Here is a 25,423-nt window from a genome sequence, read left to right on the forward strand (position 1 = left end):
GTGCTGTAGTCCAAGGGGTCACAAAGAGTTGGACATGACTGAGCGACTGGAGAACAACTAAAAAATTAGATTACACAAAATACATTTTTTTTTCCTATTCAAGGATGAAGACTGTAGGGTTTTCATCAAAATGACTGACAATTTTGAGAGTTTCATACTTTCAGATGAGCTGTCACTGGAAAACTGGAAAAACCTGATATTTCAGGGATGAGGCAGGGAAAACTGACCGGTTCTCCGTAAGATCGCTCATCAGGGTCTTTCGTAATCAAAAGTTCAGTGTCCAAAGGGGCAGAGACAATTTGGATCTGGAATCTGAAACCCTCATGACATCTCTCTGTCTGTCAATATTTGAGGCGATTTAATCAGGGAGGTGGGGCGCAGATAAAGGTGGTTCAGGGGTAGGTGCTGGGTGACTGGTCTATTCCATGAAGGATGCTGGCCAGTGGCTGGTATATGGGGTACAGAGTTCAGTCACCTGGGAAAATGTTGGCAAGACTTAGACATGGCGTCAGATGCCCAGGCATTGGTGGGTTGGGCAAAGTTCTGACTCTAGAGGCATCTGAAGTACAGAGCAAGAAAATGATTCTTCTGCCCACAAATCAGGGCTTTGGGTCAGACACAGGGAGGCTTGGGGCTTTCTGGAGAACAGTTTCTATAGCTGCACAGCTATTTCCAGACCCTTCCTACTGAAAAGGGGTCCAGATCCAGCCTCTGCCCTGGTGAGGGCTGGGCATAACAGAGCATTAGTGACAACTGAGGACAATGACTAGGGAAGTCCCAGGTCGGGATTTAGAAGCTGATTTCCTTAAAGAAAACGAAGATCAAAAAAAAAAAAAAGAAAAGAAAAGAAAATGAAGATCTACTCCATGTCTCAGAATGCTACAGGATGGGGAAACAGGAGTGAACAAAACACTCTTCATGAATCTTTAGGTCTACTAAGTTTTAACCTGTAACTATTTATTGTACAGAGTTTGCAAGTAGTCATTTTGTCAATCTTTTGAAAACAAATTGCATATATTTCAAGGTCAGTCCAGAATGTGACACACAACTTAAAACACAGATGTCATGATAACTTCATTTAGAAGTGAAAAGTGAAAGTGTTAGTCACTCAGTCATGTCTGACTCTTTGCAACCCCATTGACTGTAGCCCACCAGGCTCCTCTGTTCATGGAATTCTCCAGGTAAGAACACTGGAGTGAGTTGCTATTCCCTTTTCCAGGGGATCTTCCTGACTCAGTGATCGAACCCAGGTCTCCTACATTGCAGGCAGATTCTTTACCATCTGAGCCACCAGGGGAAGATACATTTAGAAGAGAGACGTGCAACAAATGTCATCTCTCCTACCCCCTGATCCTCTGCCACTGACAGCCCTTCTAGAAGCCCATCCCTCTGTCCTGTGTCTTGGTAAAATTTCTAAAAACAATGAACAAGATGCTGAAACATTCCCTCTGTGTGGACACACTCCTCCATGCTCTAATACCTGCAACCTTCCTGTGGCGATATAACACCGACACTGTAATTAGTTAAGGTTAAAGCCTAAGGCTGGTGAGTTTTTTCATATATAGAAACAGAGATTCCTGATAGATGTATCTGACAAAATATAGCAGATTCATTTTTGGACAGATTTGGGGAATACAGACCAGAGAAAACTCTGATTTCCAGCTGAGGTTTGAAGAAGCACTCCAGGCTCTGGGGCTTCCTGGTCTGCACGGTGCTGGCCATACGGGGCACCATGGAATCCTCTCTGTATGACTGGCCGCCTCGGATTTCAGACAGTGTTTATGCCACACATCATCTCCGCCTTTGCTGCTAACTACAGACAACGAAGGAGCTGTGCTCTGGGATGGAGGGATGACCCTGTTGACAGCATGTGAGAATTTCTTGAAGAGCCAAAACGGAACTACAGTGCCTGCTGCCTGGGAAAGCTGAGGGTGGTCCTTGGTCTGTGGCTGCCGGTGACTCTGCCTAATGACCAAGTTATAGACATACACGGCTATGGATAAGCAGGCAGTTCCAAGGAGCAGGGGGTGGGCCCCAAAGATGTCTTTGTGGATGGCTCTGAAATGCCTAGAATTCTTTATCACTGAGTTTAAGGTTAAGGCTTTGAACTAAACTAACTCCAAGAAAGTAACGCAATGACTCAAAATCAGGGTGAGAAGAAAACCAGCCCCCACAGGATCTTCCTAAGAGGGTTTCCTAGGGAAACCTGGGTGACAGAGAGAGCTGGGCCCCTAGCTATGACAGATGACATCAGCCAGAGAGAGGCTGGCCAGGCCAGTCCAAGCCAGTGTGGACTTCTGCACACTTAAACTTATGTGAACCTCTGCTCGAGGCAGGAAACCAGGTGTGTGGATGGACGGGAGCTGGTGGCCAGCATCATCAGCAAACACATTTTGTCCACCGCATTCCTGACCCCACATAACAGGAGCCTGAGTGTGGGCTACTGAACCAAAGTGGTTTGTCAACATTGTGCATAGAAGCTCTTGTCCTGTAACGTTGGCATCTAAAGTGGAAGATAGGACGTATAGTCCAACACTGGCGTGTGGGACCTGAACGTTAAGGTTTAGACTACTCTTGGGTGGTCCCAGTCCTTTTAACACTAACTAGCTAGGGTACACGGAGAAGGCAATGGCACCCACTCCAGTACTCTTGCCTGGAAAATCCCATGGATAGAGGAACCTGGAAGGCTGCAGTTCATGGGGTTGCTGACTTCACTTTCACTCTTCACTTTCATGCATTGGAGAAGGAAATGGCAACCCACTCCAGTGTTCTTGCCTGGAGAATCCCAGGGATGGGGGAGCCTGGTGGGCTGCCGTCTCTGGGGTTGCATGGAGTTGGACACGACTGAAGTGACTTAGCAGCAGCAGCAGCTAGGGTACAAACCTCATCACTCACATGGCCAGCTGCTTCACAGGGGTGAGTCACGTATCTACTGCGGAAGCCTCATCGACCTCCCAGATTCTGCTCAGTGCATAGCTGTGCTGCCCTTGACTCATCCTGAGTGTATTTTATTGCATTCCATGAGATAAGTGCAGACTCTAGGGGTGATCAAATATCTGGGGATATGTCAAGGTCTTGGGATTGAGTAATGAATGTGCAGAGACAACATGGAGTCAGGAGTTCAGGCCTTTGTTCCTGCTGTGGACCCTCAGGGCTCAGTGGCCAAGCCATATCACAGACACACCACAGAGGGGGAGTAGATGGCTGTGGGACCCAGGCTGGGCACAGGCAGGAGGGGTTCTGGTTAATGGAACAGCAGAAAGCTTGCTTAGATACTCTGTTGTCATCAGTCTCAGTGTTTCCCCCCAACACAGAGCTGTGCCGTGCAAGTACCACTTCACTACTTATAGGCTGAGCTGTATTCCAGGTCTTCACTCTGTGACAAGTGAGTCACCATTGATGCTGGTAACATGAACTCAAGACGCAGAAACTTTGAAATGGATGGAGTAAGAAAGCTCTGCCAGTTCCTGAAGTCAAAAACCCACATGTAACTGGACTCCAGGTGCTCCTCAACATCTGTCTGTAACCCATCTATTTGTTCTTCTTGACCACCACTGGCACCTTTGCATCATCTCTCTTAACCTATTACAACCACCTTCCTCCATGCTCATCTCTCTCCAATTCACTTCTAATCTACTACGGCCATTGCAACTTTCAATCTACTACTACAAACATTGTCACTGTTTCCAAAATGACAATCTAACAGTAGTATTACCTTGCTTAAAACTCTTTAGGGACTTTCCTGGTGGTTGAGTGGCTAAGACTCCATGTTCTCAACACAGGGGGTCTGGGTTCGATCCCTGGTGAGGGAACTAGATCCCGCATGTTGTAAGTAGGAGTTTTCATGCAGCAATTAAAGATACCGAATGCCACAATGAAGACTGAAGATCCCTAATGCCACAAATAATACCTGGCACAGTCAAGTAAAATCATATATATTTTAAAAATCTCTTTAATAACCTCAGAGGACCACAGTTAAATTAAGTTTACTTGTCTGGCTTCTATAGCCCATGAGCTCCTTAAAGGCAGATAGGTACATTCAAATTTACATTCAATAAAAACTTGCTGAAAGACCTCATCACCCACAAAGGTCTCTGCATATCTTCCATTGGCATCACCCAGGTAGACGAGACTGGAAGCTCCATCACCTGGCCTGCTAGGACTTGAACTCCAGCGGCTTAGCCATCTGTGATACACCAAGAGGACCAGGTGACACAGGGCTGTTGATGTCCACAGCACCAGAAGAGACTAAGACTTCTCATCTCTTGAAGTAAAGACAGCAGGAATCTCATGCTCCATGGCTTTCTCACTAACTTCTAGGGTGAATTCAAGGAAAGCCCTGAACTACACCTTCTTGAAAACATTTTTAACAGGTACACCTTTTACTGTTTACCAACTACAGCCATGACTCTAATACATGGGTGAAATACATCCTGCATGACCTGAAGCTCCCAGGACTCTGTGGGGCTTTGCCTGCAAGCAGGCATGAAATAGAAAGGTTTATTTATTTATTTTTTTAAATAATGTTCTTGCCATTGGGTCATTATTTCCTATTGCCAGCAATTAGACCAGAGGTGTCTTTTCTTTCACAAAAGTGCTGTGTATGTTTGCATAAGTTTGTGAAAAATGTTCAAAGATAGAAAACATTATTTGAGGGATCTTGGTTCCTTTGGGACATGGCATCTCACTCCTAGTGTAAGTTATCTAATGGAATGATATTTAGAGTGATAAGATACTAACGATGTGCTTTGTTTGCAAACCATGCCCTACATACACACACATCCACACACATATGTATGTATATATATATGTTTTGGCCAAGTTGCATGACTTATGGGATTTTAGTTCCCCGACTAAGGACTGGCCCCAGAAGTGAAAGTGCCGAATCCTAACCACTAAACCATCAGGGAATTCCCTATATATGCTATATATACATTCTACATACATACATACATACACACACACACACAAAATGCATCACCATGAACACTTTCACCTGGCCTAGAATTTAAGAACTATGACTTGCTGGATATGGTATGCTGCTGCTGCTAAGTCACTTCAGTCATGTCTGACTCTGTGCAACCTCAGAGATGGCAGCCCACCAGGATCCCCAGTCCCTGGGATTCTCCAGGCAAGAACACTGGAGTGGGTTGCCATTTCCTTCTCCAGTGCAGGAAAGTGAAAAGTGGAAGTGAAGTCGCTCAGTCGTGTCCGACTCTTCGTGACCCCATGGACTGCAGCCTACCAGGCTCCTCCGTCCATGGGATTTTCCAGGCAAGAGTACTGGAGTGGGGTGCCATTGCCTTCTCCAGATACGGTATAAGCCTCTCCAAATACTACCCATCTTCCCGGCCCAACAAGCCTTGCCTTTTCCATGAAGCTTTGGCCATCTCTAGACCTTCTATACTTTATCTTGAATTCATCGACCTAAGTTTACATAGAAAGGGAATAATTACAAACACAGCGTTCACATAGCATACACTCTGACCAAATTAATTATACACCTTCCACAAAGGAAGTGCTGAAAAAACATCTGTTGGATGCTGTGTGTGAAATAGACCACTCACTGCCTAGCACAGTGCCCTGCATGCAGTGTAAACCCAGTGACCAGGTGACTTGCTCTCCACGTCTGTTGCGTATCTACACCTGAGCACTTCTTTTCTGTTGTTCCATCACCGTCCATGCTACTTCTACAGCCATGCCTGCTCTTCTCAGCCTTTCAAGCCTTAACCCAGTATTCTCATTTCTGCTGAAATAACACCAACATCCTCTGTGAAGTTCCCTCTACTTCACCACAGCTTGACGTGACTCTCCTCTCTTCACTCCTCTGAAAGACAGTAGTTCAGGCCACTGTTTCCATACATAACCACCTCATACAGTCATTCTCTGTGGATTTTCTTGATCTCTTAAGTCATGATAAATTCCTTGAAGGAAGAATCACTATCTTCCTCATAGCCCTGAGTTCAATCTTTAAAAATGAGAAGCTCTGAAGAAGTATCCATATGCTGAATTTGTTGAATTAAACTATTCCAGCCATCTTGATTTATTCTTTTTCAGAACATCTTGGTCATTAGTATTCATCACACACTCTAGACCTTAAAGCTGTAGTCTCTCATTAATACCTACAGGTTCCTCACATCCCAGCTAGACTGAACTTCTTCAGGGCAGGCCTTGCCTGCTCTCACCTGAGGTTGCTGAGGTCAAGAGGATGCTCCGTTGGGGGCCAACAGAAAGGGCAGAGGTACAACAACATATAACAGGGGCTCCTCAGAAGTACGTTTGTATCCACAACATCTTTATGCGTATTTCTCATTAAAACCATTATCACAGGAGCCGCAGTTTTAAGGCAACCAGTTGACAGTTCAACCCTGTGCAGCCCTCTGAAAATGGGGCACTGTTGCTCATCTCTGATTCTGGAATAAGAAATTCTCCCTGAGAACCCTCTTACATAGTTGGTGGGAATGTAAATTGGGGCAGCCACTATGGAAACAGTATGGTACGTCTTCAAAACACTAACAATAGAAGTACCATGTGATCCATCGACTCCATTCCTGGGTATATATCTGGAAAAAATGAAACACTTATTTGAAAAGACACAGGCATCCTCATGTTCACAGCAGCACTATTTACAATAGCCAAGACATGGAAGCAACCCAAGTATCTATCAACAAGTGGATAAAACAAGATGTATATATGTGTTAATATACAATGGACTATTACTCAGCCATAAGAAAGAATGGAATTCTACCATTTGCAATAATGTGGATGGCCATGGAGGGTATTATGCTTACTGAAAAAAGTTAGAGAAAGACAAATATTCTATCATATCACTTATTTATGAAATCTAAAGAATAAAACAAATATAGCAAAATAGAAACAGACTCACAGAGAGAACTAGTAGTGAATAGTAGGGAGAGTGGAGACAAGAGGGGCAACATAGCAATATGGAATTAAGAGGTATAACTACTATATATAAAATAGATAAGCCACAAGAATACATTGCACAGTCTGGGAAATTACAGCTGGAATTTTACAATAACTTTAAATGGAATATAATCTATGAAAATACCAAGTCACTATGCTGTACCCTGAAAGTAATATAATATTGTAAATGAACTATGCTGCTGCTACTAAGTCGCTTCAGTCGTGTCCGACTCTGTGCGACCCCATAGACGGCAGCCCACCAGGCTCCCCCGTCCCTGGGATTCTCCAGGCAAGAATACTGGAGTGTGTTGCCATTTCCTTCTCCAATGCATGAAAGTGAAAAGTGAAAGTGAAGTCGCTCGGTCGTGTCCGACTCTTAGTGACCCCATGGACTGCAGCCCACCAGGCTCCTCAATCCATGGGACCCTCCAGGCAAGAATACTGGAGTGGGGTGCCATTGCCTTCTCCGAAATGAACTATATTTTAATTTAAAAAGTTAAACAAACTACATCCAGGAAAAAAAAATAAATTCTCCCTAAGAGTAGGTATACTGCCTTGAGGATTAGATATAAAGACTAATATTAACAGCTTATGGATCAGAGACCTATTAATACAACTTTTGTTACCTGAACATTATTGACTGGAGTGTGTCAATATTCACTTACATAACACATCGCTAGCAGAGGCGTTAGTTCCTGCAAAATCCCCCAGTCAATCATGTATTAAGGATGAAAGACAGAGAAAGCAGCTATTCCAACACTGTAGCTAAGACAATGGTGGCACTGTTCAGTGCTTAGCTCTCATTAAATTTCCGACAGGCCAATTAGACTTAATAAAAAAATTCTCTCAGGGCCAGTATATTTTTAATTGCTCATCTGCCCAAGCAAGAAAAGCCCTGCTCAAGGCTTCAGGTGCCAACCTTCCCTGGGCATGCAGATCTGCCATCTTCTACCAGCCTCTGGGCAGCTCTTTTCCAGGTGACGCTTCCCAGATTGCTTGCTCAGCAGCACCACCTCTTCCACTGACCAAACTAGATTCAGTGAATGGCTGGTGAAATTACAGAAACATCTTTTTTTTCCAAAGTTCTCTCTTACAGTTTTAGTCTGCCTTATACAATGGGAGATAAAATAAATTGATCTGGGTACAATCTGGATCTAGCAGGAAAAAAAAAAAAAAACACGTGGCCCATGAAGGTAATCTGAGATTCAATTCATGTCATGTCAGGAGATCACTCTGGCTGAACCCATCAGATAAATGGCCAGAACTGGCAAGCACCACACACACACACACACACACACACACACACACACACTCACTCACTCACTCATGTTCAAACATGCTCATCTTCATCTTCTTATATAAACATCATACCCTGTCCTTAACAATTCTCAGGCCATTTTAAGCTAAGAATTCTGGAGTAGCCACATATTCCAAAGGAATTTTGGTTAGCCCACTAAGAAAAAAAGAGTAACAACTTTTTTTTTCCCTTTCCTAAATTACTTAGTATGTGCAAGTACTGTTAAACTGTAAGTACTGTTGAATATACAATTTGTATTTACTATAAACTATTGCATTTTTTTATTCTGTGCTCCCCACAGACAAAAAACTATCAAAAAAAAAAAAAAAAAAAAAAAGCAAACATAAAACCAACTAATTGTTTTGTTTCCTCCACGAAGTTAAAGGTTTACTAAAATGTCAAAGCAGTTGAATATATGCTCTTTGCAGACTCTCTAGGTCAAAAATGTAATCTGAGTTCTAGTCTTTTAGCCAGGCACACATTTTAAATTTTCTTTAGAGTTCCTTTGCCATACTTTTCATTTCACAAGTCTTTTAAATTCCTCAAGCCTAGCCCGGAAGAGTGAAAGTCATCTTCATGAAGAAAGTAGAGATTAAACCACCATGACTTTGGAATGGCACAGGATCTCAGCTGTAAATCTTTGGCTCAGAACCAGGGTCTAAAACCAGCCATGGGAAAAGCTGCTGACATGGAGGCTGTGATTCCCTCCATGTTCGACTTGCATAATGTTGACATTGTAACACCAGAGAGACCCCAAAATATTTCAAACAATTGTGACTTCTTTTCTATAAATATTTTAAAATTGTTTTAAGAGATAAAATAACATTTTACCCTTCTTGTTTTCTTAGTTACTCTGGTTGCCCTCTGCAGCTCACTACTAGGGATTTATTTTTGGCTTGAAGGTCAGGGAGGACATTTTAAGGCACTACTTCTGTTGCTAAACTGTGTTTTCCAACATGAGTTGCCTGGTTAAGTAGGGGAGCTGGCCGCTGTTAAAGCCACAAGTGACTGTCAAATCATAGAATAGGAGAAACAGATGATCCTTTCCTTTGTTGATGCTCAGGCAAGAAAAAAATATCAAGTATTCAAGATGATATTTTAAAAAGTCTCCTACTTCATTATAAGCACGGTTTTCTTTCAGGGCAGAAAAATCCTTTTCATTCCCTTTCATTACTCGCCTATTCCAGTTATTACTGTTTGAGTCCTAAGTTTGAATATATGACAACTTTTCCAATAGGAAGAGAGTATAAAGAAGGGAGAATTACACAGATGGCCAAGGAAATTAGTGACATCTGAGCACATCATTCAACTACTTCAGCTGTTTCTTCCTTCTAACTTAGCCAAATGGTAACCATCCAGTGAGTGAGAGGTGAACTTTATTTGAAATCTGAAATTTCCACTCTCAGAGAATATGATTAAGAGGCCTTAAATCTGAGCTCTGGAAACAGGCTTTGGTAACCTTAGTCACAGATGAGCTGAGTGATCAGTTGGTAAATAACCCTTCAGTGCAATTTCAATCTTTCTCCCAGAGCCTGAGACCAAGAGACCTGGTGTGCCTTCACCAGAAATGTCCTCAGCATGATTTGCAGCATTTATTTTTGATGAAGAAACATCAGCTGTCAAAGCTGACTACTGTATTCCTCCTAAAACATCCCCAGAGATGTCCTCCTAGTTTGCAATTTTAAACCTACAACAGGTTTTCTATTTACAGCTACTTAAAACTTACCTCTTTTAATTACCTCACCCAAAGAACTTAGATTTCACAAATAAAGTTCAGTGTGGTTTCAAAACACTGCGAATGGGAATGGAAAAGCAGAACTCACCTTCACTCCCAGAAAAAGCATCACTGGAGCCTGCCACTGCCAAGGTCAACAGCAGCTGCCAGAGATCCATACCTGTAGGACCTGCAATCATACAAAGAAAAATAAAATTAAGCCAAGCAATTAAAAGCAGACCATGTTCATCAAAAATTGTTTAAATACGGCTGAAGCAGGAATGAGCTGACATGCACATCAGCTCTAGAAGGAATCTTCATAAGTTTTTCGCTGCCCTAGAGTCTCACGTTGTCATACTTCTCATTTTACATACATTCTACTTCCGGTGGGTGCTCGCCTTGAGAAAGAACATGGACACTAGATTTCCACATTCTTGCCCACGGCCATAAAATGACCTCACAACAAATGACCCCCACACATTGCTTTCATGACAGGGCCAGCATGGTTCACTTTAATTTGACCTGGAAATGGGAACTCCTCAGCTGTATCGCTAAGCAAGGGACCTTGGGCTGGACAGGCCAAAAAAGGAAAAACAAAACAACCCACTTCAGGCATAGTAAAGTTTCTCCAACGTGTTTCCCAGTGAACAAAAGAGCTCAATTAACACTCAAAACACTGTGCTAATGAGCCATAGGAAGGAGGCTTAACTAGAAGGCTGCAGAGAGAAGGTGGGAGGTGGAAAGGAAAAAAACATCAGTGCTTCCTAGGTGGCCTCCCCGGGACACCTGGTGTCCTTGTGGGTGTTAGTTGCAGAAGGAATGAGGTCTCTGAAAAGCCCAGGAATGTGAGCACCTCAGATTCTAAAAAGGGTCAGTTTGCGGGCTAGCCATTTGGAATCCCAAGCTTGGCCACACCTTGGACCCTTCAGTGTGATGAATGGGGGGAACAGGTCAACATGCCTCAGCCAGCACACACCTTTACCTGGAGGAAATGAAGCTTCTTTGTAATAAATAAACCAGATGTCCACCTCCTTGATCTCTAAAGAGACAAGTTTAGGCTGGCTTAAAATGAAATCAGCAGACTGCCCTTTGGAAAGCTGTTGCTACATCTGATGACTAATGCCAACTACTTTAAATCTTAGCTGCAATATTTCCATAAAATTATAGCTCTTTACAAGTTATTCAGGCAGATCTGATCATCATACTGGGAGCTCCATCAGTGACTTTATTGGACTTATTTTTATTACATTCTTGACAACAACAGAATAGTCCTTCTATCTCCCCTAATCAAACTGAAATGATGAACACGGATGGTTGTTTTCATGGGTAATGGAAGGCTTTGAGCCAGGTAACAGCTGTGTAATTCTGAATAGGTATAAAACATCTGATGTTCTACATTTTCATTTCTAGACAGTGGATGATGCAACATTTTAAAAATTCTGTATCATTTTTTTATGTTCTTAAAACATTCTAAGAAAACATCTCTAGGTGAACGGAATCTCTCTTGTGTTCCCGCATGCATGAGAACAGCCCTTATACTGTGCCCTAAGGGTCATTCATAGGATTGAGCGTGACATCACAGAGGAATACACTTTACCAACAGTGAGACTTCACACTAATGTGAGTTGGGGTTATTATGACACCCGTGTTTTAAATTCTTAACCTGGAAGGCTCTGGGCTAATGGCTTTGCGTCATCCACATCTACTTTTACTGAGCTTCTCTCTCAAGATCCTTTACTCTTAGATGAACAGGCCATTATATTCATAATTTGAGGTCTCCAGCAAAAATATTAGTTTGGCCAAGAAGTTCGTTCGGGTTTTCCCATAAGATCTTATGAGACTATACTAATAGGCTTATGGGAATACATCAGATCAGATCAGATCAGTCGCTCAGTTGTGTCCGACTCTTTGCGACCCCATGAATCGCAGCACACCAGGCCTCCCTGTCCACCACCAACTCCCAGAGTTCACTCAGACTCACGTCCATCGAGTCAGTGATGCCATCCAGCCATCTCATCCTCTGTCATCCCCTTCTCCTCCTGCCCCCAATCCCTCCCAGCATCAGAGTCTTTTCCAATGAGTCAACTCTTCGCATGAGGTGGCCAAAGTACTGGAGTTTCAGCTTTAGCATCATTCCTTCCAAAGAAATCCCAGGGCTGATCTCCTTCAGAATGGACTGGTTGGATCTCCTTGCAGTCTGAGGGACTCTCAAGAGTCTTCTCCAACACCACAGTTCAAAAGCATCAATTCTTTGGCGCTCAGCCTTCTTCACAGTCCAACTCTCACATCCATACATGACCACAGGAAAAACCATAGCCTTGACTAGACGAACCTTTGTTGGCAAAGTAATGTCTCTGCTTTTGAATATGCTGTCTAGGTTGGTCATAACTTTCCTTCCAAGGAGTGGGAGCAGAGAAGAAGATAAAGCAATGAGGCTGGATTCCAGGAAGGGCTAAGTGTTTCCTTAGAGATTAATGCTCCCCTTCCACTGTTGCTGGCTCAGTGGGGATGACTGCAAAAGCAGTCCCCTTGTGTACCCCGCTCCTTCACACTCCCCTAGTGAACTCTCTCTAATGCCTTAACATGAACAGAGTGTAAGTTGGCCTGGGATGATTCAACTGTAAGCTTCCCCCTTCAACTATGCAGAGCTCTGCATGGCAGCTTCTAGATGACAGGATTCTCTCTCATTAGATTCTGGAGGAGATGAAATGTCACTGGAAGAGGAGAGAGTGCCAAAACACAAAGTTTGGTACTTTAATCTATCAGTGATGTGCTAGATGTGAAAATCCTTTATTTCCCTTTCCTAATATAATAATCTAACTAGAGGCAGGCATTGTTCAGAGGCATCTATTAAACTGTACCTTCGTCTATAGGGTTTTTGAAGTTTGCAATATTTTCCTAGGGAAAACCCCTCTCTACATTTCTAATGATATTTACGCATTCTTTGGCTATAGCCACAAGGCATGATTTTCATTGGGGTGGGGGAAGAAGGAGCTGCTATTCCTGCATCAGGGTACTCACACCATTTATTTGGAGCTCAATATGCCTGAGGCATTTTGCCTGTTCCCCCTTCCTCGAGGGAGAGCCAGTTGAAAAGCCCTGTGATCCAGCTGGCATGAGTTTTAATTCTGTAAACTGCCTAGCAGAGGAGGCCTCAAAATCACAGTGCAGCCAATGATATAGTTTTGTTCCTTGGCTATAAAACAGTCCATAAACACACAAGAAGAGACGGAGATTAAATAAAATATTTTTTCCCAATATGTTATAACCAACTCCAGGCAAAGGAAGCCATTGGTTCAATTCTCTTTCACTTAAAATTAGCAAGTATTTGTTGAATCACCAGTACCTGCTAGCATTATTCAAGGCACAATGGAAAATATAAAAGCAATCAAAATCATTGAGAAATCACTATTGGATTTCAGAGATATTCACACAGAAATGATGAGCAGCAGGTCAATTTAAAGTGAAGATAAGACTACTTTGCAAAGAATCCCCATGTCATCTTTATTAAAAGTAACACTAAAAAAGATATAAAGCCATACAGGAAAAAATGTCCTCATATCTGGTTAGTAATTTACCAGAGATATAATGAACCACTACCCAAAACCCCCTACAACCTCTGATTTGCATCATGTATTTAAAAGGAAAACAGTCAAAAAGCATCCTTAGAAGTATGATGTTAACATTTTAATAAATGGGAGGAGTAAAATAACAGATTTGGGAGCTTATAGTCCTGTCACAGCCAAGTTAGGAAGAATATCAAAAAGGGTGGCTTGAATTGAGCAGAAATAAGTTTCCCCAAATTTCTGTTTTACTGATCTAGTAATTCTGCTCTGCAAGAAGTGAAAGAAAGAAAGTGAAGTGGCTCAGTCGTGTCCGACTCTTTGCGACTGCATGGACTATAGCCTGTCAGGATCCTCTGCCCATGGGATTTTCCAGGCAATACTGGAGTGGGTTGCCATTTCCCTCTCTAGGGGATCTTCCCAACTCAGGGATCGAACCTGAGTCTCCCACACTGCAGGCAGACTTTACCATCTGAGCCACCAGGGAAGCCCTGGAAAAAGCGAGGGCTGATTTAAAAAAAAAAACCCAACAGAAGCAGAATTGTTTATATTGCAAAACCAAGACTCCAGGTAGATAACCTAATAAATGTGTATTTTCTGATGCTAGTGTTGATTACTAATGAAATATTGCAAAACGGAATCTCATTGATTTCTTGGTGAAGCTTTTCTAAGAACTCAGCACTGAAAAAGGAAGAGGTTCATCCAAAAGGGTATTTGAAATAATCTATTCTAATTAGCTTCAGGCATTTATTTGAATAGATTGCACCTAGAGTTCATGTTATTATCTACTTTTTGGTGACGGTCATTTGAAAATCTGTCAGACACAAAATGCCTTAGGTCAATTTATCTCTTTCCTATCAGTGAGGGAGAAAAAATTCACCGACATTATTGATATAACTACTCTTGTTGAAATTTCTCTCCCTTCTTGGATCCGGTAGGGAATACAAGATGAGAAAGTAATTTAAATGGATAAGGTGTGGGAGAAAAAATCCTTTGGAAGTGGTATATATAGTAGGTCTCCATTTTTATAAAAAAATAGAGCATATATGGTGGGTATTAACACTTGTGCTAATTCAGTTACTACCAGTCAACCACTGAATATTTCAAACGTGGCTAACACAACTGAAGAATTAAATAAGCTCAATTATACTTAATTTTGATTAAATATTTCAATTAAATATTTAATTAAGTATATATTCAGAACAGGTTGAGTATGTAAGCCTTTTTCAACTGTACATTTTATAAGATCTAAGTACAGATCAAGTATATTTCAGATGAAAAGTTAGCATCTAAATTGAGATGTACTGTAAGTGTAAAATATACATGGACTTTGAAGGTTTGGTACAAAAGGATACAAAATATTTCAATAATGTTTATGTTGATTACATGTTAAAATCATATTTTTGGACTGTTGAATAAAATATTAAAACTACTATCCCCCATTTAAAATAATTTAACTATAGAGAATTAGTTAAATTACATATGTGGCTTGAATTATATTTTATATTCCTATTGACAATACTGATATACACACTTTATGGCTTGTATGTCTGTACCTGCATTCAGAAACATTAGTCTGTTACAGAAGCATATCTGCTTTCATAACAAAAACAATACACAAAATAAAATTGTATATTTATAATGACTATGAAATCATAATGGTTAAGTCTTTAGAGGTCTTCCCAAATGCAGAATGATGGGGACAAAAGATTTACTGAAGACTTAGGTATGATTATATTTATGGGAGCTTTTTAGGGTACCAACTGTGCCTTTGTTTACCTTTAGAAGTATGATAGTTTGCAGTGTATCTCTGAGTCATAGTCTGCTGCTGCTAAGTCACTTCAGTCGTGTCCGACTCCGTGAGACCCCAGAGACGGCAGCCCACCAGGCTCCCCCGTCCCTGGGATTCTCCAGGCAAGAACACTGGAGTGGGTTGCCATTTCCTTCTCCAATGCATGAAAAGTGAAAAGTGAAAGTGAAGTTGCTCAGTCGTGTCCGACTCTTAGTGACCCCATGGACTGCAGCCTACCAGGATCCTCCATCCATAGGATTTTCCAGGCAAGAGTACTGGAGCGGGGTGCCATTGCCTTCTCCGGAGTCATAGTCAGTGGTGTACTAATACCTAACAATTGTCTCTCTGGAGTAATAACTTAAAAGGGCCACAGTTTGTAGCATTTGCCAATCTCTGTGATATAAATACCGCCACTAAGGCTGATTTTAAGCTACCAAGTCACTTAACTTGGATTCATTGAATCACTGACATCACGAAATGTTGATTCACAAGTTGGTATAAGCTGGACCGAGCACACCACCAGCTGGGAAAATAAGTGATGCTCTCTGGACTCTAGGTGAGGTAACAGGTACAAAGATTAAACAATCTGCTGACATGGACACAACAGGCAGGAGACAGTGCTACTGAGTGAGCCCTGGACACTTGGGTTCATCTGATGCCACCTGTTCCACGTCAGATGGCCATATGTCATTAATAAGCATTGATACTTTTCCAGGGCTATAGAAATTACTATCAAACTCTATCATAGATGCTATCCTTGCCCTTCAACTACAGAGGGTGAGCTTAGGGCCTCAGTGCACAAGTTCTGGAATCAGGTTCAAATCCTTGCTTTACCAAACCTCAGTTTACTCTGTGTGTATCAACACTTGCTATTTATTACACTTTCTGATACTAGTGATTAAGCAGACCATTTATGTTTCCATGGGGTTGGGAGAGAGGCCCTCATTGTAGGTCCTGGAATGGAAGCCTAGGGATGTGGTTATGCCATCAGCACAATAGGTGAGACTCCCCTCTTCAAGCAAGCACTTAAATCACACGAGTGTCCAGGGAAGTGGAAGGATCATCATAATGTAACATGTGCATCTCCTAGGATAGCACATGTTACACTGCTTACTTCTGCTTAGGTGTGCAGGCAAACTGCACACCTACATGGAGGTGGGAAAAGTAATCAGAATAAAAAGTATGGGAATCCAGAGGTTGATTTCCCCCTTAATCACAATCTCACCTACTGTAAGAATATTATATGCTCCTGTTTACTGGATCCAGATCATCTGTTTCATGAGTTATGGATTTTACAGCTGAAAACTGGGTAGATTAATTCTAATAATAAGATGCTTGGTTTAAAGCCAGGAATCTTCCTGTGAGAACACAGAGAAGGCAACGGGGTTACAGGAACCTGGGCTTCCACCCTTTTCTTTCTGGAGGAGTGAAAGAATAAGGGCCATTTCAAGACCAAATGCTTGTGCTTCCCCTTTCCTGGTAAGGATGGGCATTCTGTTGGGAGTGGACCTTTCTTGGCGCATGGGACATCCTGTCTGAATTCAGCAGGACCCAGTGGCACTTTGCAACCCCTCAACACAATAGCTAGACCAATGGATGACCTTCAAACTCACTCAGCCTGATACCCTTGGTGCATTCACTGGGCAAGAGGCAGGTGTAACTCGTACATGGAAGAGAAGATCAGTCACATAGGTGGGTGCTTATTTGAACAGTATGTTCCATTTCTTTGTATATCTTACAGTATTGCACCTACAAAGTCATTTTTTTTTCCTAAATAGAATTTGAGAAAGCAAACCTCTTACTGGATTTCTGGTTTCTCTCTTTCCATGAGTGGTCCCCCCACCGAAAAATGTAATTTTTATTACTGTGACAGATCACACAGAACATGGAAAATGTACTTTAAACAAAGTTGAAGATGCTGAAGTTTCTTCTAAGACTCTCAGATGGAAATACAGGCTTTGTCTTACCTAATTTATTGGAAATAGATAAGCTGTTGAAGATCTCATAGGATGAAATCTTCAAATAACAAAAAAGATTCAGTATCTTGATGAGATATAATTTGACAATGATTTCGACCATAACTCAGAGTATTCAAGGAGTCACTCACATACCTGGATCACATATAGAGTAAACGTTGGAAGAAACTCTTTTTTTTCTTTTATCAAGTCCAAAATAGTGAAGCTGTGGTTTCAGGGTAAACAAGTTGGGAAACCCAGAGTGAGGCAACATGCTCTCCTGGGAAATGCATGGCTAGAAAAGGAGTCAGCAGTCCTGTGCCCTGGACGCAGCCCTACATTGCCCGATGTGATGGCTCAGGCAGTAAGTTCATCACTGCGGGGCCTGTCTCTTCACCTACACACCATACCAGGCTTCTGTGATGCGCCAAACCCCATGCTGCGCAATGTAATAAACAGCTGCCAAGTACAGAGGGTTCCTCCTGTCCTGAAGCTGCCAGGCTCCTTGTCTTTCTCGTTCTTCAGCTGTGAGCAACCTGGAGGCCACAGCTGTGTGTCACTCACGCTTTTATCCCCAACAACTAGCCCCAGACCCCACAGAGTAGATGCCCCTTCCAAAATCTGCCAATGAATAAATGTGCCAAGTGCCTTATTATTTCATTCATTCCTTGCAAAAGATCCTCATTTTAAAATAGGGAAACAAAAGTTTAGAGAGGCTTTGAGAAGTGAAGGGAATCCCACAAGCTCAGACGGAATACTTCCAGGTATGGATTGGAACCTTCTCCAAGCCTGCCATTGCCCTTCATGCTTCTCTGGAAATGCTAAGCCAGGCTGACTAAACACACAAGCAGGGTACCAGTGAGGCAGGCCATACCTCAGAGAGCAAGAGAAAGAGAGGAAAGTCCTCATTTAAATTATGGACAGGGACAGGCACTATAGTATTTCCAGTACTGAGGGCCTGTCAAGGACGGTGATAACTCATAAGTGCTGACGTTGTTTCTTTAGGAGAAGGATATTCATCTCTATGTCTCAGAGATTCCGAGAGCACCTGGTCTACTTTTAGGTACATTACTTAAGAGCTATGCGGTGTGCCCTTTCCATGACATGAGGGCATTGCCCGCCTCTTTGGAGCCTATATTATAAATAGAAAGAAGTCTATTTGGCCAGACTGACTGGCTGCCAGATAGATGGCAAACACAGGGCAGATCAATGTCACGTCTCATTGCCAGGAAGTTTACAATACACCATTTCACTCTTCAGATCATGGAAGGCGTAATAGCTTGATGTGGACCATCATTGTTAATAGCTTTAGTAGAAAATGCTCTCCAAAGAAAATGCACCTTGTTACCGAAATATAATGCCAGCCACAAATACCTGCTGTCTGTATAATTTTACATTTCCTAGTAACCACATTAAGCGTAAGAAATAGATAAATTTTAATTATATATCCTAATTAACCCAATATATCCAAAATATCATCACTTCATCATGTAGTAAATAGGAAAATTATTGAGATATTTTATGCGCTTTTCTTTTCCCACACTGAGTCTTTGAATCGGGTGTGTATTTCACACTCACAGCACATGGCAACTGGCACCCGTCACATTAAAAGTGCTTAAGAGCCGCAGGCAGTGAGCGGACACTGCAATGGATGGTGCAGTTCTGAGACTCTGAGACTGGGGAGGTCCACGTGCCCAGCCCCTGGCTATTGCAGGATGTATCTGTGTAGACCAAACTGCTGAGAAGGGACTTTTAAACATATTTGGCAAGGTCCAATAATTTATTAAGGTCCTAGAAAGAGTTTTTCTACTGAAGCGAGAAGCAGGCTTTTCTAGACCGTAACACTCATTTTGCATATAATTACTGAGCACTGAACTCTACAAATAATTAAACCATAAGCCCAGAAACAGATCTGTCATTAGGTATGGGACTTTAAGTAAATCATTTCACACCCTTAGCCTCTTTCTTTCCAAAAGAGTATGTTGGGAGCATATCAATGGTTCTTAGCCTTGACTGTGTATTAGACCTTACAATCAAATGCCCTGGCTTTACCATAGTACCAAAGCTAAATGGGAGATTTGGCTTCCAGGTGGCACAGTGGTAAAAGAATCCACCTGCCAGTGCAGAAGATGCAGGAGACGTGGGTTCAATCCCCGGTGGGAGAGATTCCCTGGAGTAGGAAATGGCAACCCACTTCAGTAATTTTGCCTGAAAAATTCCATGAACAGGGGAGTCTGGTGGGCTACACAGTCCATAGGGTTGCAAAGAATCAGATACAACTGAGCACGCATGAGCAAACTGAAAATCAATGACCTATTGCAAGTCAAACGTGCTTTGATTTTGAAGTCTGTGAAAATAGAGTCTAGCTGTTCCAAGCAGCTTCTATGGGTGCTGCTTGAGGGGGGAGGGGGAGAGTAAAACATCATTCTCCCCCATTCAGCTGACCGATAAACATATTTTTTAACAATAACACAGAACCCTCTAAGGGGTTTAAATGCTGAAATATGAAAAGTAGGATCAGAAAATATTAACCAATGAAACTGCAAAAGAAAGAACATGTGTAAACAGATGAGACCAGTCATCCACAGATATTTTAATCACTCCAATAATGATATAACATGATTTCAAAGTGTTGCTGATCAGACTGAATAGGCAGAATGCTAAAGAGGTTCTCCAGTCCCCCAAAGACAATCATTTCTGGTTATTCCACCATTAATCGAGGTACTGCACTGGCGAGACTTCACAGATGTTATTAAGGTTACAAATCAATTGACTTTAAAATAGGGAGACTATTCTGGATTGTCTGGGTGATTTACATTTAATCACATTAGTCTATAAGACCAGGAGAGGAAGTTAACCAGTGAGATGTGGCAGAAAGGGAAGTCAGAGAGGTTAGAAACTTGAGAGGGACTTGCCCTGCTGTTACTAGAGGGGCCATACAGCATGAGATGCAATGCAGGCAGCCTTGAGGAGCAAAAATGGTCTCCTAGCTGACAATCAGCAAGGAAAGGGGGACGACAGTCGTGCAACGGCCACGAACTGAATTTGGTCAATAACGTGAATGAACTTGGAAGCAAATTCATGCCTAGGACATCCCAAAGGTAATGCAGCCCTAATGACAGCTGATTTCAGCCTTGTGAACTCTGAGCAGAGAATCCAGTTGTACCAGCCTGTGTCCAGACTTCTCACTTACAGAACTGTGAGCTAACAAATGGGTTTTTATAAAGTCACTCAATTTATGGTAATTTTTTTAGAAGCAATACAAAACAAGCCTGAGGTTGACATCCTAAACATTTGTCAGGAAGACAACTATCAAGCCGACGGAAACACAGCCAAAAGGAGAGGAGATTTTTACAAGAGCACAGAATTTTGGAGGCAGAAGGAGCTTTAGAGATAATCCAGTCTAATCAAATAGTAACTGATGAAGAACCCTGAAAAAAATTAGTAAATAATTTATGGCTTTGTCTTGCCCAACTATTTAGGACCAACAAGAATGTCCCAATACAGAGACAGGTACAAGAATCTTCCTTTCAGAGCCTGCTGATGCTCTCCCTTGAGGCCACTCAGTTCTCTCCATTCTAACTCTACAATTGCCAAATGACCTGCCGATTCTTGTCTTGTTTTCTGGGTTCTCTCTGGAAAATTAATACAATAACAAGCTGAAATGAAATTGCTTCACAGCTGACATGGAAAACAAACAAATGTATTGGCATTCATCTCATGAGGTTTGGCCAGTGTAAATTGGGTGCCTAGAATCTAATCATCTCTGGGTCAATTGATGCAATTCATTGTTTGAACACATCAATCTGGACGAGTTGATCAGTTGATTCCAGAGAAAGCCTGAGAGATCCCATCTAAATTAATTTGCTGGCCTTGCTTCTCATTTTAACCTCATGTCAGACAGGAAATTAAAAAACTGTCAATGAAAAGACAAATCAAAATCAAGGTCAAAATCTATGAAAGAATAGAGTCGGGAGAAGATAAGGACAAGGCGCATGTATTTATGGAGGAAAAGGTCTTGTGGAAGGGAGGACAGGCTATCTTTGTACATGTCCTTGTAAATCTAACATCTTGGCTCAGGAGGGCTTGTTTTCAGGACCCCTGAATGGAATGTTCATTTTCCAGGAGCCTTATTTTTACCACCCCATGGGACCACCACAGCATGACTCAGGAAACTTAACTCAGCGATCTGGTCATGTTTCTCCTAAATCAGTTGGCTAGTGAATGAAGCTGGAACAAGCGGACTGAGCTAAAGTCTGAATGGCTGTTAATTCAAGAAGACCATCCTCCTATGAAGAAGTCAAAGGAACAGACACTAACACACCTTCCATTGCAATCTGTTTGAGAGAAATCAGTTATTTCACATCTTCGAGAGCAGTAATAAAACATTCATCTTCCCATCAAACTGAAAAGTGATTCAAATGAATTTTTCACTTTCAACCACTTGTGACCATCTTATCAGTCAAAACTTTACTTCCAAATGGGGAAGAAAAGCTACAGGGAATCCCACCGTGGCAGTTTACACAGCTGCTGCTGCTGCTGCTAAATTGCTTCAGTTGTGTCCGACTCTGTGCGACCCCAGAGACGGCAGCCCACCAGGCTCCCCCATCCCTGGGATTCTCCAGGCAAGAACACTGGAGTGGGTTGCCATTTCCTCCTCCAATGCATGAAAGTGAAAAGTGAAAGTGAAGTCACTCAGTCGTGTCCGACTCTTAGCAACCCCATGGACTGCAGCCTACCAGGCTCCTCAGAGTGCTGGAGAGGGGTGCCATTGCCTTCTCCGAGTTTACACAGAGCATCATGTAAATGTCGAACCAGAGGGCAGGTGCCCTAGACAAAGGGAAATAGTCATTGGGATGCCCATAAGCCTCTGAAATCAGTCCTGTCCAAACTGAATGAACTCAGCATCTCCTACCCGCCCCCAGCTTCCCACCTAACAAACAAACGGCTTCATCTCATACATTTTCTAACTTGCTTAATGAAGTTACGGCTCCCACATTAGCTGAACTATCAAGTGATAATTTGGTTACTCCATATACACCATGTGTAACTTGTTACCATAAGGGGGTGATTCTATCTCAGAATTCTCTCTGGAAGGTAGTGCCTCCTCCCTCCAGGCCTGCCACACTTCTTTAGGCTTAAAACAGCTGCTGTCACAGTCTCTCTTCCTTTACCTTCAAGGCTGCTGCTGGACAAACCCAAAACTTATCGATTCTTCAAAATCATGCTCAAATATCACTATCTCCATGAAGCCTTCCATACTCTCCTGAGACTTAACCTTTCATCCCTCTACTATAAAAATGTGCCCTGACACAGAAGTCACAAGGTAACAAACCCCTGTTTGTGGAATGAATGAGTTCTCAGTGCCTGTGTTGTAAGTTTCCACAGGGCAAGACGCTGTAGAAGGCAATGGCAACCCACTCCAGTACTCTTGCGTGGAAAATCCCATGGACGGAGGAGCCTGGTAGGCTGCAGTCCACGGGGTCACTAAGAGTGGGACGCGACTGAAGTCACTTAGCAGCAGCAGGGTAAGACACAGACTTTCCCCTCATCTATTTATCACTCTGCTTATAGGAGTTAGTTTGCGTGAAAGAGAGCAGAGGGTACTTTGGAAGTTAGGGGATGGGCCTAGGGCTGATCTGTGGGCAGCCAGAATATCACCTGAGGATGCTGGATATAAGTGCAAGAGAATTTCACAAAGGCACAGAAGGTCATAGTTACTCAAAATTCTGCCCAACATCGACCTGAGTGGCTGGCTGCTTATGCCAGAGGAAAGGCTTCACTGCTCCTCTGGAAGGAGGCAGACCTCACAGGTCAGTCTTTCCCATCAGTGTCTTACCTTAGTCCCCTCAGAATTCACAGCCAATCTCCTCTCTACTTTTACAGGAGGGACAAGCAGAAAAAGTCAAGAGAAAAAGAAGAAAGTCGGGTGCAGGGGGCTTCCTGGTCCCCTTTTACCATTGGCACAGGATAGAGCACGAATCACAATTCCTTTTTCCTTTGGAAATTACTTCCCATGCTCACTAGATTATATTATTCAAACTACAACTTCATTTAAGGAAATGGGTTTACTAGTTTCTCTAGAAAAAAAATGTCTGGAAGCCTAACATTAGTGATGGTGGGGGTTGGGAGGATGACTAGGGAGATGGTATCACAATCAGAGAGCTTAGGGGCTGAATGGGGCCCTAAGGACCGTGCTACTGTAAAGGTCTCACTTCAAAGATGAGGTAAGCAAAGCCCAAAGGGAATAAGTGATGAGTACAAGACCCCACTGCTGTTCACAGCCAAGCTGGGAGTAGCACCCAGGCCTCTCGTCCTCAGTCCAGCGGGCTTTTCAGTACTTCACCTTGTCTTTAACATGTTGCTCTATTATCAAGGAGCAAAAAGTCAGTTCACCCTTAGGCTCACACGTGCTGTCACATATAATATCACGAATCATTAGGCATTCAGCACAAACAAATCCTAACCCGTGTGGAGGTGAGATGAGCCAAGCTCTCCTGGCCTTTCCCAGCTCCACAGTGAGCTGCCCTAGCCACCTTCTGTGAGTTAAGACAAGAGCCCTGGAACAACCGAGAAATGAAATCTACTCACAGCCAGCCCTCAGGACTGGAGCAAACTGAGCCTGAAGTTCCGAGAATAATCTTGATTAGCACTTTGCAAAAATCTATTCTCCACACTGACACCACACAGCTCTCCTTCCAAGTGCAGCTTGGCAGTCTGTTTCACTCTATCTAGTATCAATGACAAACCCTTAGCAAGGTCCTTCCAGTCCTGTGTGATCTCACCTGGACTCCTATCTTTCCATGTCCATCTTCCACCCCTTGTCCAAACCTCCTCCTTACGGAGGAACCTTCTCAGAAGGCTCCAGGCTATTCATACCTTCACCCCTGTGTCCTTCCACCCTATTCCCACTTCATTCATCCCAGGTACTCATTCCCCAAACCTCAGCTCAAGGTCAGTTCAACTTAAATCCATTTCTAGCAACAGCCCCCACTCCCTACCAGGAGAAGTTAGGTGCCTTGCCAAACCTCCACCATAGCATCCTGAGATGCCCACTACTTTCTTTTCTCTCCCCTGAGGGTCATCTCTGTATCCCCCACTGTCTTGCAATACCTAACACATTCAGCCTGAAATGAATCATTGCAGAAATGAATAGATTCCCCTGGACTTTAAAATAGATGTTTTTAAGGGGGTAGGAGCACATCCTTCTGTTGAAAGTTCAGCTGAATGCTTTTCAATGAGATAAAATAAGTGGCATTTCCTATCATATAAGGCACAATGCATGTGTGTGTTAGTCACTCATTCATGTCTGACTCTTTGCGACCCCATGGACTATAGCCCTCCAGGCTCCCCCAGGCAAGAATACTGGAGTTGGTAGCCATTCCCTTCTCCAGCAGATCTTCCTGACCCAGGGATCAAACCCAGGTCTCCTGCATTGTAGGCAGATTCTTTACTGTCTGAGACACAAGCAAAGTCCATGGCATGACAGGACAGCCCTAATCAGGCATGCAGGTAGGAACCTGAGACATCAAAGCAAACCAGCCAATGGGTACAGCTAGCAGTACAAAAAAACTAAGTCTTATTTTCCTTTTCGTCAATATGCTGGCCATCCCTAAGACTTTAGGAAACCTGGAAGAAAATGCAAAACAAATATACAATCGTGGTGGCACTTCTTCATGACACTCCTCTAAAATACAAACTGACTGCTGAAAAGTAAAACATGAACCACAATTATAACCCCGAAATGTCTCCTGAGTGCCAATTATTATTTCTGTCAACTTTCTCAAAATGTATCAGCTTCTTACACATGCAGAAAGCTAGCCTTTCATTCACAGAATAAACTTCAGAGACCTAAATTATATTATAATGGTCATTGGACAGGAGGAAGGCAGTCTGAGGTTTTGCCTAACTGGAATATTTTAAAGGCTGCTGGACAGGAGAAAGAAGTTTCATTCAGAGCAGAAGAAGAGTAGAAGAGGATGGCAAGGAGGGAGGGAGGAATAAAGCCAGAAGAGGGAAGAGCGAGGTGGGAGGAGGAAAGCGACTAGGTCAAGTGCAAAAGCACTTTTGTTTTTTTTTTTTAAAGAGACTTGACTCTCACCCTTTAAAGCAAAGTGAACAAGAAGGGAAATACTAACCAATAGTCCAGCAGACACTCCTGAAACTGAGGCTGGATTT

General features: G+C 42.7%; 1 protein-coding gene across 5 annotated transcripts in view; it reads right to left on the minus strand.

The window, feature by feature from the left end:
- The window catches only part of GHR (growth hormone receptor), a 312,019-nt gene that overhangs the window by 164,916 nt on the left and 121,680 nt on the right, over positions 1 to 25,423 (minus strand). For 4 of the 5 annotated variants that reach the window (XM_070357599.1, XM_070357600.1, XM_070357602.1 and 1 more), the window contains one exon: positions 10,045 to 10,125. In XM_070357599.1, coding sequence (XP_070213700.1) covers positions 10,045 to 10,114 — 70 coding nt within the window. In that variant the 5' untranslated portion in view covers positions 10,115 to 10,125. Of the gene's footprint in view, positions 1 to 10,044; positions 10,136 to 25,423 lie in introns of those variants that run through there. The other variant, XM_005889721.3, reaches the window with a different exon arrangement.

This window comes from Bos mutus, chromosome 20 (assembly GCF_027580195.1).
Source record: "Bos mutus isolate GX-2022 chromosome 20, NWIPB_WYAK_1.1, whole genome shotgun sequence".
Classification (NCBI taxonomy): domain Eukaryota; kingdom Metazoa; phylum Chordata; class Mammalia; order Artiodactyla; family Bovidae; genus Bos; species Bos mutus.